This window comes from Salmo salar, chromosome ssa05 (genome assembly GCF_905237065.1).
Source record: "Salmo salar chromosome ssa05, Ssal_v3.1, whole genome shotgun sequence".
NCBI classification, from domain to species: Eukaryota; Metazoa; Chordata; class Actinopteri; order Salmoniformes; family Salmonidae; genus Salmo; species Salmo salar.
This window is the reverse complement of record NC_059446.1, coordinates 35876147-35893167: the sequence shown is the minus strand read 5'-3', so window position 1 is coordinate 35893167 and position 17021 is coordinate 35876147. Positions and strand designations below refer to the sequence as shown.

Sequence of the window (17021 nt, the reverse complement as noted above, 5' to 3'; positions counted from 1 at the left end):
CAAGTTAGTTAAGAACAAATTCTTATTTTACAATGATGGCCTACCCCAGCCAAACCTTCCCCTAACCCGGACGATGCTGTGCAAATTGTGCGCCGCCCTATGGGACTCCCGATCACGGCCAGTTGTGATACAGCCCGGGTTTGAACCAGGGTCTGTAGTGACGCCTCTAGCACTGAGATGCAGTGCCTCAGACCACTGCGCCACTCAGGAGCCCCGTGGCCACTCTTTAGGCAGACCTTAGCATGATTATCTCTGAGGTTATATACACACACACACACACACACCTCTGCACAGTCTCCCAGTCCAGCCTGACATCCCAAAGTGAATCCTCCTCTCTCCCCGAGGCCTCCAGGCTAGCCAGCAGGTGACGACCCTCCTTTGATATTGACCGTATCGCCTCCTGTACAAGACAGACAAAATGGTTATAACATATCAGGGTGAACATGTAGACAAGCTGTCAGTTAGTCTGCCACTGATATAGAATTGTAACACATTATGATAGAGTCTAGTGTAAAACATAGTGATAGAGGCCTCATCATAGATATAACCCATTTTAGCATGGCCATTGAGGGCTTCCTCCATTTTAAGGTAGTCAACTGGGTGGGGATTTCTATTAGTTGGGAGCAAATCAGCCAATGAAGAAGAGGAAAATCTATTACTTCGATGGCACTGCCCACAGACGCTAAAACAGCACAGATACAAATATGAGTCCTCTATCTATCTACTCTATGGTGTAAAAGGGTTGCAGTATACCTTGAGTTTCCTGTACTTGTCAGTGTGGGCTGAGAGGAGGCGCATGATGGCGGTGCCCTCGTCTGGCAGTTTGGTCTCAGCCAGCTCTGTGCCAAACCCCTGCAGCATCTGAGCTATGTCCTTAACTGTCACCGCAAAGCTCTCTATGGCCTGGAGGGGAGCCAGAGAGCGCACACACACACACACACACACACACAACACAGGGAAGTCGTCACAGTGTTTCTAAATGTATACTCTGATGTCATCATTCAGAACTGTGCAAACATACAGGCCAAGTTTGAATGTGTCTCTCTGCATCCGATATGTTGTAATATAAGTGTTGGGGGTTCTGAGTGGCTGCATGGTTGATGTTACGTAAGTGTAAAGTATGTACTGTTCTTAGGACGATCCAGTCACTGTGGCAGTAGTCCAGGGTTCCACCAAACTCAGAGGTCAGTTGGTTCTCATCAATGTATCTCAGTAGGTCTGTCACAGAGCTCAGCATCACCACCTAATAAAGGAGAGCTAGAATAAGCTGCACATAATCGACTGTGTGTAGTACTACGCACGCTTCTTCAAACATGAGATGCCGATGCCGTGTGGATGAAGTGTTGGATTTGGCCTCTGATCTGCCTTACTGGCATCTTGAGCATGAAGTCCTCCTGGCTGAAACGGAAGCCCAGGTCTGTGACGGTGCGCTGGAAGAAGCTGGTGGGTCTCAGCACCAGCACCAGGTGGAGGTTCCCAGGGAAGGAGGCCTGGAGACGGGGAGAGACACAATCACACCCCTGGGGTTGGACAGTGAGCTCTTACCTTTGACAATTCCTGGACCATGTCTTTACCCAACACTAGGCCAGAGTCTGTTCACACTTCTGGATGCATAGAGGGATAGGCACTAGCCAGCATCTGTCACTGACAGGACATATTGACTGCATTAACAAGCAATCATCCGCAGTCAGACAAAGCCTCAGGCTCACCCACTGTCAATCAGATAAGGAAAGGCAGACATATCCTGCTAGCTGGTGCCGATCACAGGTGTATTTAAGTTGCAGTCAATATCAAATGGATTCACTAAACAAGAACAGATCGTAGGTAGTCTATTTTATTTAGGGATGAGGTGATTTTCAGAGTGATTCCCAGCATCAGATCACAAGTAAAGCAGTAGGCTAAGGATGACAATCTCATTAGCTAAATCTGAAAAATAATGCTCACAACCATTTTTAAAATCACACGACTGCGGTGGTGAAGGTCTGCTAACTAACAAATGGGTTTGGTTCAATTGAAGTTGCCAGCTGTTAAAGCGTGAACATGTGCACCACAGAACATCGACATAAAACAGTGGGAAATGGATTATCCCAAAAAGACCGATGCATTCGCTTATATAGCTCTTTGACATTCATTTGTCCTCACTATCTAAATCTAGCTTCAGACTACCGCCAACAAACTCTGCCCTTCAAGCTCAACATGCTAAAAAAAATATCACTGCCCGGTTTGCATTCATATAAGCAAGTTATCTTTCTCGGTCTCACTGCCTCAATTGTAATTCTAAACTCAAATCAGGCTCTGCACTGCAGTGCTACGCTCAGCAAGCTGCTGTCAGTTAGCGATGCCGCATTCACTCTGCCCACCCAAACTCTAGCACAACTATTTTAGCACGAAATCAAACTATGTAATAATCGCGTTACCGGGCTCTTCCATGTCCTGTGCAATCCTCGGCGCTGGTAACTCTCAGCCATCGTGTTAACAGCCATTTATGCGATAACGCTCAAATCTCGCCCGTCCCGTAGCTAACAAATTGGTGCCAAGTTATTTATTGGCCCCTCTACTCCGCTGCATCAACGTTGCTGCCACGAGGAGGGTGGCAGCGCTGTCTGCAAGCTCTCCCTTCCTCTAGCCTTCTCGACTTCCCGCTCTACCTCATTTTCCGCCGAAGTATAGCGTCATCAGGTAAATATCCATGTAGCGGAGTGCTGGCCCATGCATTTCGATTCCCTCACAACGGGACTTTATTTTCATACAGTGAATACAGAACAATTTATTAGAAAATTAGGTATGCGCAATAATAAACGGTGACAAAACAACTGCAGTATTTGACAGATATTGGCACGATCAAGTATTTTAATGAACAAAACCGCACAAGAGACCATCCCCAAAACAGCAGGAACTGAGTGGGGATAATTCAGCACCATGGACAGCTCCCCACTGACGTCGTCTGACAGTACTGATATCCTGAACAGTTTTTTGTTTTTTTCCACAGCAGCAAATCACCCGTTCTTTAGTAGGATAGGGCCAGGCCTAAACTAGTATCGTTACCGTACTTCCACAGTAGATTTGGTTTCGTTCCGACCTTTCTTGATTTCTTGTGTTTAAAAAAAAAAAAGATTATTCAGTGTACTTGTTTGACATGTTTGGCATTATTAAGAGCTAGTAACACAGGAATTTCGCAGCACCCTACTATAACATCTGCTAAACTGTGTATGCGACCAATAACGTTTGATTTCATTTCCACATGCGCATGTATGCACGCGAGAAAATGCCATGACTTAACTGGCTCACCGCAATTCTGGCAAGTGCTGTTTTGATAGAGGTCCATGTATCCAGTCTTCTGTCTAAAATGATGATGAATTTTACACCTGGCTGTCTTGCTCTGCAAACACAAGCACCAAACGTATTTGAACACATGTACATTTCACATATGTACCTTTCACTGAACAAATGTATACTTTTACTGGTAAAATGTACAGGCATAGTACCGAAAAGTTCATTTGACAACAAATTATATTTTTGGGGGTATAGAAAGAAGGACTGCAGAGTGAATACATTAGATATGTTTACAGGGACATTCATCAACTCTTGTGACCTGTACTCATCCAATGATATGATCCCTCCTCCCTAGGGTATACCTGCTCTGAGCTGGCACAGAGGACATCACTAGGGCATCGAAATAGATGAGGGACAGGGATCATCTAGTGTCATCTGTGCAAAGAATGCTAACTCTGGACTAAAGCAGGCACACACTGCACTGCAGAGAAAGAGAGCGTTGTGAGAAGAGAGAGGGAGGGTTACAGAGATTCATTTTAGGAGGGAGTGTAATATGGTGGTTCACCCACCGAGGTATGAGGGTGAGGTACGTTAAGACCTTGGCTAAAGATTCCTCCGGAATGTCGCTGAAAGCAGAGTATTCTGGGAGGGTGACGATCACGCTAGAGTCCTCACCACGCCCCCCTGCGAAGAAAAATGATTTTTCATATGAACAAATCGCACTCGACAATGTATTAAACAATGACATCATGTTCTTTGCGGATGGCTCATTCAAACAGTCTACACACGTTGGATTAACTGAGCACAGCCGTGTCCGTTTCAACATGTCACTAGTACTTTTACAGCTCGTAGACGCCACCTAAAGCTACACAACCAATGTAAACACAGGTCAGAGGTTATGAACCCTTAGTAGTGGGACAAAACTAAGTAAAGAGCCCCCACCTGACAGGTAGGCCACCTGCTTCTCAATGTAGCCGTCCACCTCCTTCATACTCATAGAGACTGACACTTCTGTGGGAAGGGGGGTGGGGGAGAGAGAGAGAGAGAGAGAGAGAGCGATTAGAATAACAGGTCCCAATGAGGCCTCTTTCAACCTGTCACACAGCGGTTATCATTCATAACTTGTCCCATAAGAATGATGAAATAGCAGACAGAATTACTACCTCTCGTGGTCATATGTAAAACAACATTACAGTGGTAAGAAAGGTATCAGACTGTCAGCTGTTTGGTTCAAGTCAGTCAATCGTTCTGAGGTGGGTCTGGAGCCCTTCTATCCACTGTGTCACCCAGGCTAGCACAGCAGGAGGTAGTCACTATACCTCGCCAGGCCCTTACATTTTTACATTTTAGTCATTTAGCAGACGCTCTTATCCAAAGCAACTTACAGTAGTGAATACATACATTTCATACATTTTTTCTCCGTACTGGCCCCCCGTGGGAATCGAACCCACAACCCTGGCGTTGCAAACACCATGCTCTACCAACTGAGCCACGCGGGAGCCACCCATCACCAGGTGAGGCAGCAGGGAGTTACATATATAATATACTGTATATACTGTTTACACCACAGGAGGCTGATGGCACCTAAATTGGGGAGGACAGGCTCGTGGTAACGGCTGGAGTGGAATGGTATCGAATACGTCAAACACATGGTATGAGCTGTCCTCCCCTCACCAGCCTCCTGTGGTGTACACCAAGCTGTGGTGGCAGGCAGCACTGACTCACTCCTCATTCCACATTCAACAATGTTGAAAGGACTCTACACTGCATGTAACATAAATATACAATGATATAGTGGGATGATGGAAGCCACACTGAAGATTGAGTTTAAACTCCACTATCAAGGCATTATATAACTCTAAAGTAAAAGTCGTATATAGTCATGTATAATGCTCTGTGGTCGACTAGTTTATGCAACCGATCACTTGATTCACATACACTCAGTCTTCCTTGTGAATAATACACAGTATTAGTAAATATGAATAGGATTTCATACACGCAGAGATGCAGTGTAAGGAGAGAGAGAGAGAGAGAGTTGTGTAGGGAGAGTGAGAAAGAGAGAGATATGCAGGGTAGAGAGAGAGAGAGAAAGAGGGGGGAGACCGTGTCGAGAGAGGGAGAGAGTGTCCTTTTCCACACCGATGTCGTCGAGGGTAACAGTGTCTGGCGGGGAGTCAGCGAGTGGAGGGGTAATGAGCTCCGCAGATGGTGAACATTTAATGAGTGTGACTTGACACACACACAGCCATGGGCTGTACTGGGCTGGGCCATTCACACACAGCCATGGGCTGTACTGGGCTGGGCCATTCACACACAGCCATGGGCTGTACTGGGCTGGGCCATTCACACACAGCCATGGCGTATAGGGTGACTGCCAGGTACTGGTTAGTGACAGGTTGAAGATGGATATCCTTGACTGGTTCTGTAATAGTTCATGTTTCCATGGCTCGAGTGTATCAGAGAGCTTACTAAGGCCACATGTAGTACTCACAGGCAGTTTCTAAATAGTTCATGGGGGGTAGATAGTGAATGTACTACTGGACACACTGCATCTCCTGTACAGCGGACGTCAACAATGTCTACTATGCAGCTTCACAACCAATCATTTTGTCATCCCTTACTGCGCCACAGCATATGACAGAAGATACGATTTGTGACTGTAATGAAGACGCAATTTAATGAGAAAAAGGTGAAATATCCTTGTCTGGCAACCCATCCATATCACTCCGGCAAAACGCCACGCCCACTCAAGATTCTTCTCCACGATGAGTCTGGATTTGCCCCCCTTCCCCAACGTCTTTTGGAACGCAAACACATTCTGAACGTTCTGATTGGTCCCTGAAAGCGATGGGTTGGGCCAGAGCCAGCCTACATGATGACGTTATCAACTTTGATTGGTTAGATTCGTTGGAGACGATCCAATCGCTGATGAATTTGTTTTGTACATCGCCCCTCATTTTGACGTCACACAAATTAGTTCCAGGAAGGCAGATTTAGACAATGTATGTAGCAATCGATAGAGCAGCGGAATTAAATCTGATGAAACCAAGATTGAACTCTATGGCCTGAATGCCAAGTGTCACGTCTGGAGGAAACCTGGCACCATCCCTACGGTGAAGCATGATGGTGGCAGCATCATGCTTTGGGGATGTTTTTCAGTGGCAGGGACTGGGAGACTAGGCAGGATTGGGGGAAAGATGAACGGAGCATAGTACAGAGAGGTCCTTGATGAAAACCTGCTCCAGAGTGCTCAGGACCTCAGACTGAGGTGAAAGTTTACCTTCCAACAGGACAACGACCCTAAGCACACAGCCAAGAACACAGGAGTGGCTTCAGGACAAGTCTCTGAATGTCCTTGAGTGGCCCAGCCAGAGCCCAGACCTGAACCTAATCGAACATCTCTGGAGAGACCTGAAAATAGCTGTGTAGCAACGCTCCCCATCCAATCTGACAGAGCTTGAGAGGATCTGCAGAGAAGAATGGGAGAAACTCCCCAAATACAGGTGTGCCAAGCTTGTAGCATCATACCCAAGAAGACTTGAGGTTGTAATCGCTGCCAACAAAGTTCTGAGTAAAGGGTCTGAATACTTATGCAAATGTCATATTTCATTTTTTTATTTTTTTTTTACTGGTTTTGCTTTGTCATTATGGGCTATTGTTTGTAGATTGACAATTTAATCAATTTTAGAATAAGGCTGTAACGTAACAAAATGTGGAAAATGTCATGGGGTCTGAATACTTTATGATAATAGGCAACCAAAACAATACTGAGAGACTTAACAGCACACACACTGCAGCCACCTTGCCTGCTCCTTACTGTAGACATACTATACAGAAGAGCCGCGGGAGAATGCTTGTGCTGCAGGCAGGATGGCTGCAGTGTTTTTAATATGCATGCTAGTCTGTGATCCCAGGATGAGACTCCGCCACGGCCCCTCTCCAATCAGCACTCTGCACCACTCATCACATGGTGTAAACCACTCGGTCTCTGCCTGGCATGCTAAACAAGATGTCTGCACAACACACCCAGCCTCCAAATCACGCCTTCTATTTTGCAGCCACACAGCTAGTAAATAATTATTCCCGCTGCCTTGATTCATCAAAGCATCCAAGCACCAAAGCCTAGTCAGACTGAGTAGTGTTTGCTGCTTCAAAACGCAAACAACCTGTGTTTGTTCTGCCCTGGCCCAGAAAATGATATTCCCCATTAAGCATAAGTGGGTCCTGAGACAGACATCCAGACAGATTAAAGGCCCAGAGTAAAGCAGGGCTGGCCAGGCTGTGGCCAGGCATCCTGTCCGTCCTGATGACATACTGTGGTGGTTGATCTGTGATAGTCCTGTGTCGTTTGCTGAGAATTAGCCAACCTGCGGTAGCTGGCACAACTTGCTTGTAGTTGCCCAACAAGATTGTGGTTCTTTTCCTCCCTCTATTCCCGTGCTCATTTACTCAAGAACCCCCCCCAAATAGATGATCCTCAACAGAATTTAAATAGTTGTTCTCTGCAAAAGGATTGAGTCATTTAGACGTGAATGGGACACATTTTGCCTAGGTAAGACCCTGACAAGAAGGGTGCCACACAGCCAGTCAATTTCAGTGCCATCACACATGACTGGCACTGCTCATGCCATGAGGCCAGGTTGTGGGCATACTGGGCGGGCATAGACTTCCTCCTTCAGCCAACAGTCACTGATGTCTCAGAGGCTACATTCTATATACAGACAGAGAGAGAGAGACAGAGAGAGAGAGAGAGAGAGAGAGAGAGAGAGAGAGAGAGAGAGAGAGAGAGAGACACAGAGAGAGAGAGACAGACACAGAGAGAGAGAGACAGACACAGAGAGAGAGAGACAGACACAGAGAGAGAGAGACAGACACAGAGAGAGAGAGACAGACACAGAGAGAGAGAGACAGAGAGAGAGAGAGAGAGAGAGAGAGAGAGCGCAATATACTGCATACACTGTCCACAGCTCTTGAGACACAGGGAGACCGGCACACACATTGAACTCTCTCAGGTTCACACACACCGCACACATATTTACAAGGGCTGTTTTGAAGTCAGCAGATATTTTTAACCAACCAGGGCTTTCAGCGTTTAAGGGGATCTTAGTGGTGGGTTAGGGAGAGGGAAAACTTTGAAGGAAATTCCTCACACGACCATCTGGGCTCATGTGAACATGATTTGTCTGACTTATCATTTAGGTTTCAAGCTGCTCTTTTTGCCCTAGCATCAATATGCAGCAAAGCTAATGTGGGTGGAAATGAAATGTAATATTCTGCTGTGAACTTGGACAGATAAATTTTTATAGCTCAACATCTGCACAGATAGAGCTTACTTTTTATATGAAACATACCTCTTACCAACTGCAGTCTGTTTATCATGTGCCGACAGGTATCGTTGAAGCGGTGTGTTATTGCGTTGCTATGGACCTCAGTCTCTCAGCCTGAAGACCACATGACTCACTGTGAAGGTTCAGGATTAACTGCAGGAAGCATTCTAGGTCTTTAAAAGTACACATTTTTCACACAACTCATAGGAAACCTTGTATGCCTTGTTTCTTCACACACACACACAGAGAAGTAAATTAGACAGGTTAAAATACCACCAGGTGGAGGGAGGTGAAGATTTAAACTTACAGGTAACTGATCAGTTGTGTGTGTGTCTGTGTGTGAGAGTGAGATTGTGTCCGTCTGCAGGTTTTTCCATGGTCAGATATAAAATGTACTGCAGTGCCTCCAGCAAACTCCACCTGGTAAAAATAGAACCTCTGGAGGATGGCCTTTTCCCCCCAATGCCCCCATTACCTTCACACACAGCCAACACTCCCACGGGGGACAGGGACAACACCACCACTACACAGGGACAACACCACCACACAGGGAAAGTACAGGGACAGGGTCGGGGACAGCCCCGCTTCCCAGGGGAAGTACAGGGTCAGTAAACAAGCTAGCAGGGCTCCACAACAACAAAGCAGTGCCAAAGAGGGTTTACCAACACAATCCTACTAGTCCTCTACAGAGTAGAGAATCCAGTTTACTACAGCTACAAATCACCACCATCCAGGAGCAGTCTCCAGACTGAGTCCAACAAACTGTCACTACATCTCCAAAGAAAATAGCCCTTTCCTCCGCCTGGCTATTCTTTAAAAGTGCCTTCCTCACCATCTTAAATAAGCATGCCCCACGCAAAAAAAATGTAGAACTAGGAATAGATTTGGTCCTTGGTTCACTCCAGACCCGTCTGCCCTTGACCAGCACAAAAACATCCTGTGGCGTTCTGCATTAGCATCGAATAGCCCCCATGATATGCAACTTTTCAGGGAAGTTCGGAACAAATATACACAGGCAGTTAGAAAAGCTAAGGCTAGCTTTTTCAAACAGAAATTTGCATCCTGTAGTACTAACTCAAAAATGTTCTGGGACACTGAAGTCCATGGAGAATAAGAGCACCTCCTCCCAGCTGCCCACTGCTCTGAGGCTAGGAAACAATGTTACCACCGATAAATCCACTATAATTGAGAATTTCAATAAGCATCTCTCTACGGCTGGCCATGCTTTCCACCTGGCTACTGTTAGGGTTGAACTGGCTATTTGTTTGCATAACTTTATAATATACCGGGGAAGCTATGCTACAATATTAAGTATATAAACTACGGATAAATCAACTGCTGAAGACAGGAAGAACGACACCCGGCAACAGGAAGTGCGTCACTAGGCTGGGACCTGCCTGCACGCCGACGTTAGGAGGAGCAAGTTTAAACCACGCTCCTCCTCCCTCTGACAGGCCAGCATTGAGCGGGAACTATCTCTGTCAGAGTGTAAAAGCGAGAACAATAGGATGTGTCGTTCTCTTCTCTGTTTGCCCTGCGAGGTATAACAGTGAGACCGTATATATACGAACCACCCATTTACCACACACGTGTTTGCATTAATTAAAGTACACATAAATCTGAAGTTACTATGTGCTGACTATTTTGTTCTGATACCAGAAACGAATTGACGCAACTTTAACACTACCCCTACCCCGGTCAACTGCCCGGCACACTCCACAGCAACCCGCCAAAGCCCCCCATCATTTCTCCTTCACCCAAATCCAGATAGCTGATGTTCTGAAAGAGCTGCAAACCTGGACCCATACAAATCAGCTGGGCTAGACAATCTGGACCCTCTCTTTCTAAAATTATCTGCCGAAATTGTTGCAACCCCTATTACTAGCCTGTTCAACCTCTCTTTCGTATCGTCTGAGATTCCCAAAGATTGAAAGCTGCCGCGGTCATCCCCCCTCTTCAAAGGGGGTGACACTCTAGACCCAAACTGCTACAGACCTATATCTATCCTACCCTGTCTTTCTAAAGTCTTCGAAAGCCAAGTTAACAAACAGATTACCGACCATTTCGAATCCCACCGTACCTTCTCTGCTATGCAATCTGGTTTCAGAGCTGGTCATGGGTGCACCTCAGCCACGCTCAAGGTCCTAAACAACATCATAACCGCCATCGATAAGAGACATTACTGTGCAGCCGTATCCATTAACCTGGCCAAGGCTTTCGACTGTCAATCACCACATTCTTATTGGCAGATTCGACAGCCTTGGTTTCTCAAATGATTGCCTCGCCTGGTTTACCAACTACTTCTCTGATAGAGTTCAGTGTGTCAAATCGGAGGGCCTGTTGTCCGGACCTCTGGCAGTCTCTGGCGTGTGCCACAGGGTTCAATTCTCAGGCCGACTCTCTTCTCTGTAAACATCAATGATGTTGCTCTTGCTGCTGGTGATTCTCTGATCCACCTCTATGCAGACGACACCATTCTGTATACTTCTGGCACCTCTTTGGACACTGTTAACTAACGTCCAGACGAGCTTCAATGTCATACAACTCTCCTTCCATGGCGTCCAACTGCTCTTAAACGCAAGTAAAACGAAATGCATGCTATTCAATCAATCACTGCCCGCACCTGCCCGCCCGTCCAGCATCACTAGTCTGGATGGCTCTGACTTAGAATACGTGGACAACTACAAATACCTAGGTGTCTGGTTAGACTGTAAACTCTCCTTCTAGACTCACATTAAGCATCTCCAATCCAAAATAAAATCTTGAATTGGCTTCCTATATCGCAACAAAGCATCCTTCACTCATGCTGCCAAACATACCCTCGTAAAACTGACCATCGTACCGATCCTCGACTTTGATGAAGTCATCTATAAAATAGCCTCCAACGCTCTACTCAACAAACTGGATGCAGTCTATCACAGTGCCATCCGTTTTGTCACCAAAGCCCCATACACTACCCACCATTGTGACCTGTACGCTTTCGTTGGTTGGCCCTCGCTTCATACTCGTCGCCAAACCCACTGGCTCCAGGTCATCTGCAAGTCTTTGCTAGGTAAAGCCCTGCCTTATCTCAGCTCACTGGTCACCATAGCAGCACCCACCCGTAGCACGCGCTCCAGCAGGTATATCTCACTGGTCACCCCCAAAGCCAATACCTCCTTTGGTCATCTTTCCTTCCAGTTCTCTGCTGCCAATGACTGGAACGAACTGCAAAAATCTCTGAAGCTCATATCTCCCTCACTAGCTTTAAGCACCAGCTGTCAGAGCAGCTCACAGATCACTGCACATAGCCCATCTGTAGACAGCCCATCTATCCAACTACCTCATCCCCATACTGTATTTATTTATTTATCTTGCTCCTTTGCACCCCAGTATCTCTACTTGCAGATTCATCTTTTGCACATCTACCATTCCAGTGTTTAATTGCTATATTGTAATTACTTCGCCACCATGGTCTATTTATTGCCTTAACTTACCTCATTTGCACTCACTGTATATAGACTTTTTGTTTTCTTTTGTTCTACTGTATTATTGACTGTATGTTTTGTTTATTCCATGTGTAACTCTGTGTTGTTGTATGTGTCGAATTGCTATGCTTTATCTTAGCCAGGTCGCAGTTGCAAATGAGAACTTGTTCTCAACTAGCCTACCTGGTTAAATAAAGGTGAAATAAAATAAATGTACTTGATTCCAATAGAAACTAAAGGATAGAGAATGGTGTAAAAGACATGGTTCCCTGGGCACTGTTTATCACCTTGTCTGTCTTCTGTAGAATCTGGGCCATGGCAGAGATGCAGTGCCACTCGTTTTCATGATTTCATTTTCCAATCTGTCAATCTGGCTGCCCTTACAGGATTCATCCCCCAATAGAGGAATGTATTGTTCATGACTAGACTTCAAAAAGCTGTGAGCAACCATACAGAACTCTACCTTGATAGTTTCCCTAATCAATTCAGTCACACAATACATCTATTTTTTTATTACATTTCACTGACGGAACGGTTTGTTTGGCATTTCTCCAAACACACCCAGATGTGGAGTGTACTTCCAAATATCTCCTCTACGTATGATCGCTATGGATGAAAACTATCCCCCCAGGGTTTAAAAACAGCACATTAATCCCTGCATAGCTACGTTGGGACCCACTGCTGGAATGCAGCAGAAACCATCCAATCAATAACACACAATATAGACCTTAAACTGCCATTATGCTTGAAATAGTTTCTATTATGACGCCGTTATGTCTCCATATACCATACTTAACATTGCATTATATGTTTCCATATACCACGATATGTATGCCAGTGAGAGGGGGTGATGTAAGGGCAGTACAGGTACTCACGCTGCAGTGTGTTCTCCAGCTGAGAGCCAGCCTGCAGAAGGCTATGGTAGCACTCCATTTCTCCCTCTGGCTTCTGCTCCTGTTCAGTCTCCACCTGCAGTGAAACTGGGCCCATTCCCTTGCGCCCCCCCCACAGGGCTGGACTGGACACTAGTAGGTCTGGTGGTGGATAACGGCTTGTGTCAAGGCCTCACATCCTCCCGACTATCCTACGGTCCTCTCCGCAGTCCAACTCCACTTCCAGGTGGAGGTAGAGAGGAAGCTTCAGCCCACTTGTCCCTGGAGATCTAGGGATCCAGTCCGGATGCTCCCTGGGGCTGGCTCGGGAATCCTGAGTCACCTTGAGCCGCATCGAGCGCATCCACAGAACCGCACAGAGAAGGAAGTGGGGAAGACCACACAGACAAATCTATGGTAGGTTTTCTGGCTACTGTGTACATGGCAGACTCCTGCTGCAATGAAGCACTTCTCCCTCACACACACACACAGAGAGAGAGAGAGAGAGAGAGAGAGAAATACACACTCACATCCAGTCCAGTGGGGGAGTGCCTTGTTCTAAACTGCAGCCACTAACCCGTAGTGAAATCCAGTCTGCCACGTCAAAATAAACACTGCCCCATCTGTATGGCCACTGGGGTTTCTCGCCCGCTCTCTCCGTGTGCCCTCCCCTTATCCCTCTCCGCCTGGGTTTTAGTGCGTCAGCTCTGCCGCTGCGGAGGCACAGTGGCTCCAGTCCTGACACACTGCCAACTCCCTCCCAACTTCCTCACTCACTTAAGACTCATCCTTTCTGTTTTCCTCATCTTAGTGGCCATTAGATTCCTGAAGCAGATTGCGGGCTGATGCCGCACAACACTGAATAGCTGACTTAATGCATACAGTATCATGCTGGGCTATCGGACACTAGGTCATTCCATGTCATTTCAGCAAGCCATGACACCCACCATCCCAGATTGTTCTGAAATTGTCTTCTATGGTTAGAAACATTAGCATTTCTGCAACATTATTTTGTTCAAATATAATTTGATCTCTGAAACATCAAGCTAATTGATTGTAACCAAATTGGCAATTTTAAATGTAATTGACTCATTTATTGAATAAATATAGTACCTTACATCCGATTTTCACTGAACTTTTTCCTAACAATGAGTAAGACATGAGGAATCCAAAACAAATGGTCAAACACCACCCCCGTGGGTGGTCCGTACCCCCCACACCCATCCCAACAACGAGTATACAGTATCTGTTCTCTCTGGTTGACAAGTAGTATGGAGCTGCGGCTCAGAGCATTGTTTCTTCATCCTATGCAATGTATTCTCGGTGATGTTTTTCCCTCCCCACTGTTCAGAGAAATTAGTCATTGCTGTTAGGTTTATGTCCCATCCTACATCCTGATCATACCAGGTTCTGACCACTAGATGGTAGTGTTCTTGCTATTAAGTGATACATTTTAAGAATCCCCCCTCAATGTTAAAGGGATAAGTCACCCAAATTACATATTGGTTCTCTTACCATGTAAACAGTCTATTGGCAAGATATGACAGCAAATCTAACTTTTTTTTTACCAAATTCACTGGGAATACATTACATAGGATGAAAAAGCAATACTCTGAACAGCTCCACGCTCCATAGGGCGGCGCACAATTGGCCCAGCATCGTCTGGGTTATGGGAGGGTTTGGAGGGGGGGCTTCACAAGTAGGCCATCATTGTTCTTAACTGACTTGCCTAGTTAAATAAATACTACTTGTCAGACAGAGAACTGATATGAAATAAACTCATTGTTGGGGTGGGATGTTGGGGGGGGGGGTTCGTTGGTGGCTTTTGACCATTCCTTTGAATTCCTCATGTCTAACTCATTGTTAGTAAAAAGTTTGGTCCCATATCTGATGTCAAGTACTACAGTTGAAGTCGGAAGTTTACATCCACTTAGGTTGGAGTCATTAAAACTCGTTTTTCAACCACTCCACAACTTTCTTGTTAACGAACTATAGTTTTGGCAAGTCAGTTAGGACATCTACTTTGTGCATGACGCAAGTAATTTTTCCAACAATTGTTTAGAGATTATTTCACTTATAATTCACTATATCACAATTCCAGTGGATCAGAAGTTTGGATACACTAAGTTGACTGGGCCTTTAAACAGCTTGGAAAATTCCAGAAGATATCATGGCTTTAGAAGCTTCTGATAGACTAATTGACATCATTTGAGTCAATTGGAGGTGTACCTGTGGATGTATTTCAAGGCCTACCTTCAAACTCAGTGCCTCTTCGCTTGATATCATGGGAAAATCAAAAGAAATCAGCCAAGACCTCAGAAAAACCTCCACAAGTCCACATCCTTGGGAGCAATTTCCAAATGCCTGAAGGTACCACGTTCATCTGAACAAAAAAATAGTATGCAAGTATAAACACCATGGGACCACGCAGCCATCATACTGCTCAGGAAGGAGACGGGTTCTGTCTCCTAGAGATTAATGTACTTCGGTGCAAATCAATCCCAGAACAGCAGCAAAGGACCTTGTAAAGATGCTGGAGGAAACGGGTACAAAGGTATCTATATACACAGTAAAACGAGTCCTATATCGACAAAACCTGAAAGGCCGCTAGACAAGGAAGAAGCCATTGCTCCAAAACCACCATAAAAAGCCAGACTACGGTTTGCAACTACACATGGGGACAAAGATTGTACTTTTTGGAGAAATGTCCTCTGGTCTGATGAAACAAAAATAGAACTGTTTGGCCATAATGACCATCGTTATGTTTGGAGGAAAAAAGGGGGATGCTTGCAAGCCAAAGAACACCATCCCATCCGTGAAGCACGGGGGTGACAGCATCATGTTGTGGGGGTGCTTTGCTGCAGGAGGGACTGGTGCACTTCACAAAATAGATGGCATCATGAGGTATGAAAATTATGTGGAAATATTGAAGCAACATCAAGACATCAGTCAGGAAGTTAAAGCTTGGTTGCAAATGTGTCTTCCAAATGGACAATGACCCCAAGCATACTTCCAAAGTTGTGACAAAATTGTTTAAGGACAACAAAGTCAACGGCTTGGGGTGGCCATCATAAAGCCCTGACCTCAATCCTATATAAAACTTGTGTGCAGAACTGAAGAAGCATGTGCGAGCAAGGAGGCCTACAAACCTGACTCAGTTACATCAGCTCTGTCAGGAGGAATGGGCCAAAATTCACCCAACTTATTGTGGGAAGCTTGTGGAAGGCTACCCGAAACATTTGACCCAAGTTAAACAATTTAAAGGCAATGCTAACAAATACACTAAATTAGTATGTCCACTTCTGACCCACTGGGAATGTGATGAAAGAAATAAAAGTTGAAATAAATCACTACTATTATTCTGACATTTCACATTCTTAAAATAAAGTGGTGATCCTAATTGACCTAAGACAGGGAATTTTTACTATGATTAAATTTCATGAATTGTGAAAAACGGAGTTGAAATGTATTTGGCTAAGGTGTATGTAAACATCCGACTTCAACTGTATACTTATTGACTATTATACAATTCCTATAAATGTAAATGGCCAATTTGGATGCAGTCAATTAGCTTAATTTATCATAAATTAAATAATGCTGTATTTCAACAAAATAATGTTGCAGGAATGTTAAACAAACGATTTCAGAACAATCCGAGATGGCAGATGTCAAATCCTCTCCTGCTTTTGATGTGGAACCTCCTACTTAACCTTCTGACACACACACACACACACGTTGACGCGTCAATCGAGGCATTGTAAACAGCACATTATTCTCCATTGCTCTAGGCCAACAAATTGTTCTGCTCATGCAAGTGCACACAACAGACACATTCAAACCAAAGACAGAGGAACATGAACAGGTGTCATTGTGCACATAATGACAGCGCTTCACTCATCCCTCCATCTCCCCTCAACCGATCAGGACTCAGGCACACAATGTACACAGAGGGAGTACAGTACACACAATTATACAAAACAAACCCACAGAGGAGGTCACTCCAGAGAGTACACACAATTATACAAAACAAACCCACAGAGTAGGTCACTCACAGAGGCTGTGGTGTGCCGGGTGGTGCTGTG

The 17021-nt window shown here is 45.3% G+C and overlaps 1 protein-coding gene and 1 non-coding gene across 4 annotated transcripts in view; both read right to left on the bottom strand.

The window, feature by feature from the left end:
- Nucleotides 1-13671, bottom strand: part of LOC106604741 (proto-oncogene DBL) — a 30250-nt gene extending 16579 nt beyond the window's left edge. For 2 of the 3 annotated variants that reach the window (XM_045718125.1, XM_014199718.2), the window contains exons 1-8: nucleotides 12943-13666; nucleotides 4216-4284; nucleotides 3843-3957; nucleotides 3289-3379; nucleotides 1371-1490; nucleotides 1127-1243; nucleotides 754-903; nucleotides 285-400 (exon numbers count right to left, since the gene is read on the bottom strand). In XM_045718125.1, the coding sequence (XP_045574081.1) occupies nucleotides 285-400; nucleotides 754-903; nucleotides 1127-1243; nucleotides 1371-1490; nucleotides 3289-3379; nucleotides 3843-3957; nucleotides 4216-4284; nucleotides 12943-13057 (893 nt within the window). In that variant the 5' untranslated portion in view covers nucleotides 13058-13666. Of the gene's footprint in view, nucleotides 1-284; nucleotides 401-753; nucleotides 904-1126; nucleotides 1244-1370; nucleotides 1491-3288; nucleotides 3380-3842; nucleotides 3958-4215; nucleotides 4285-12942 lie in introns of all 3 variants that reach the window. The other variant, XM_045718126.1, reaches the window with a different exon arrangement.
- On the bottom strand, nucleotides 4699-4775 carry trnaa-ugc (transfer RNA alanine (anticodon UGC)). Its single transcript has one exon. It is a non-coding gene; the product is annotated as a tRNA-Ala (tRNA).
- Nucleotides 13672-17021: the final 3350 nt, after the last annotated feature.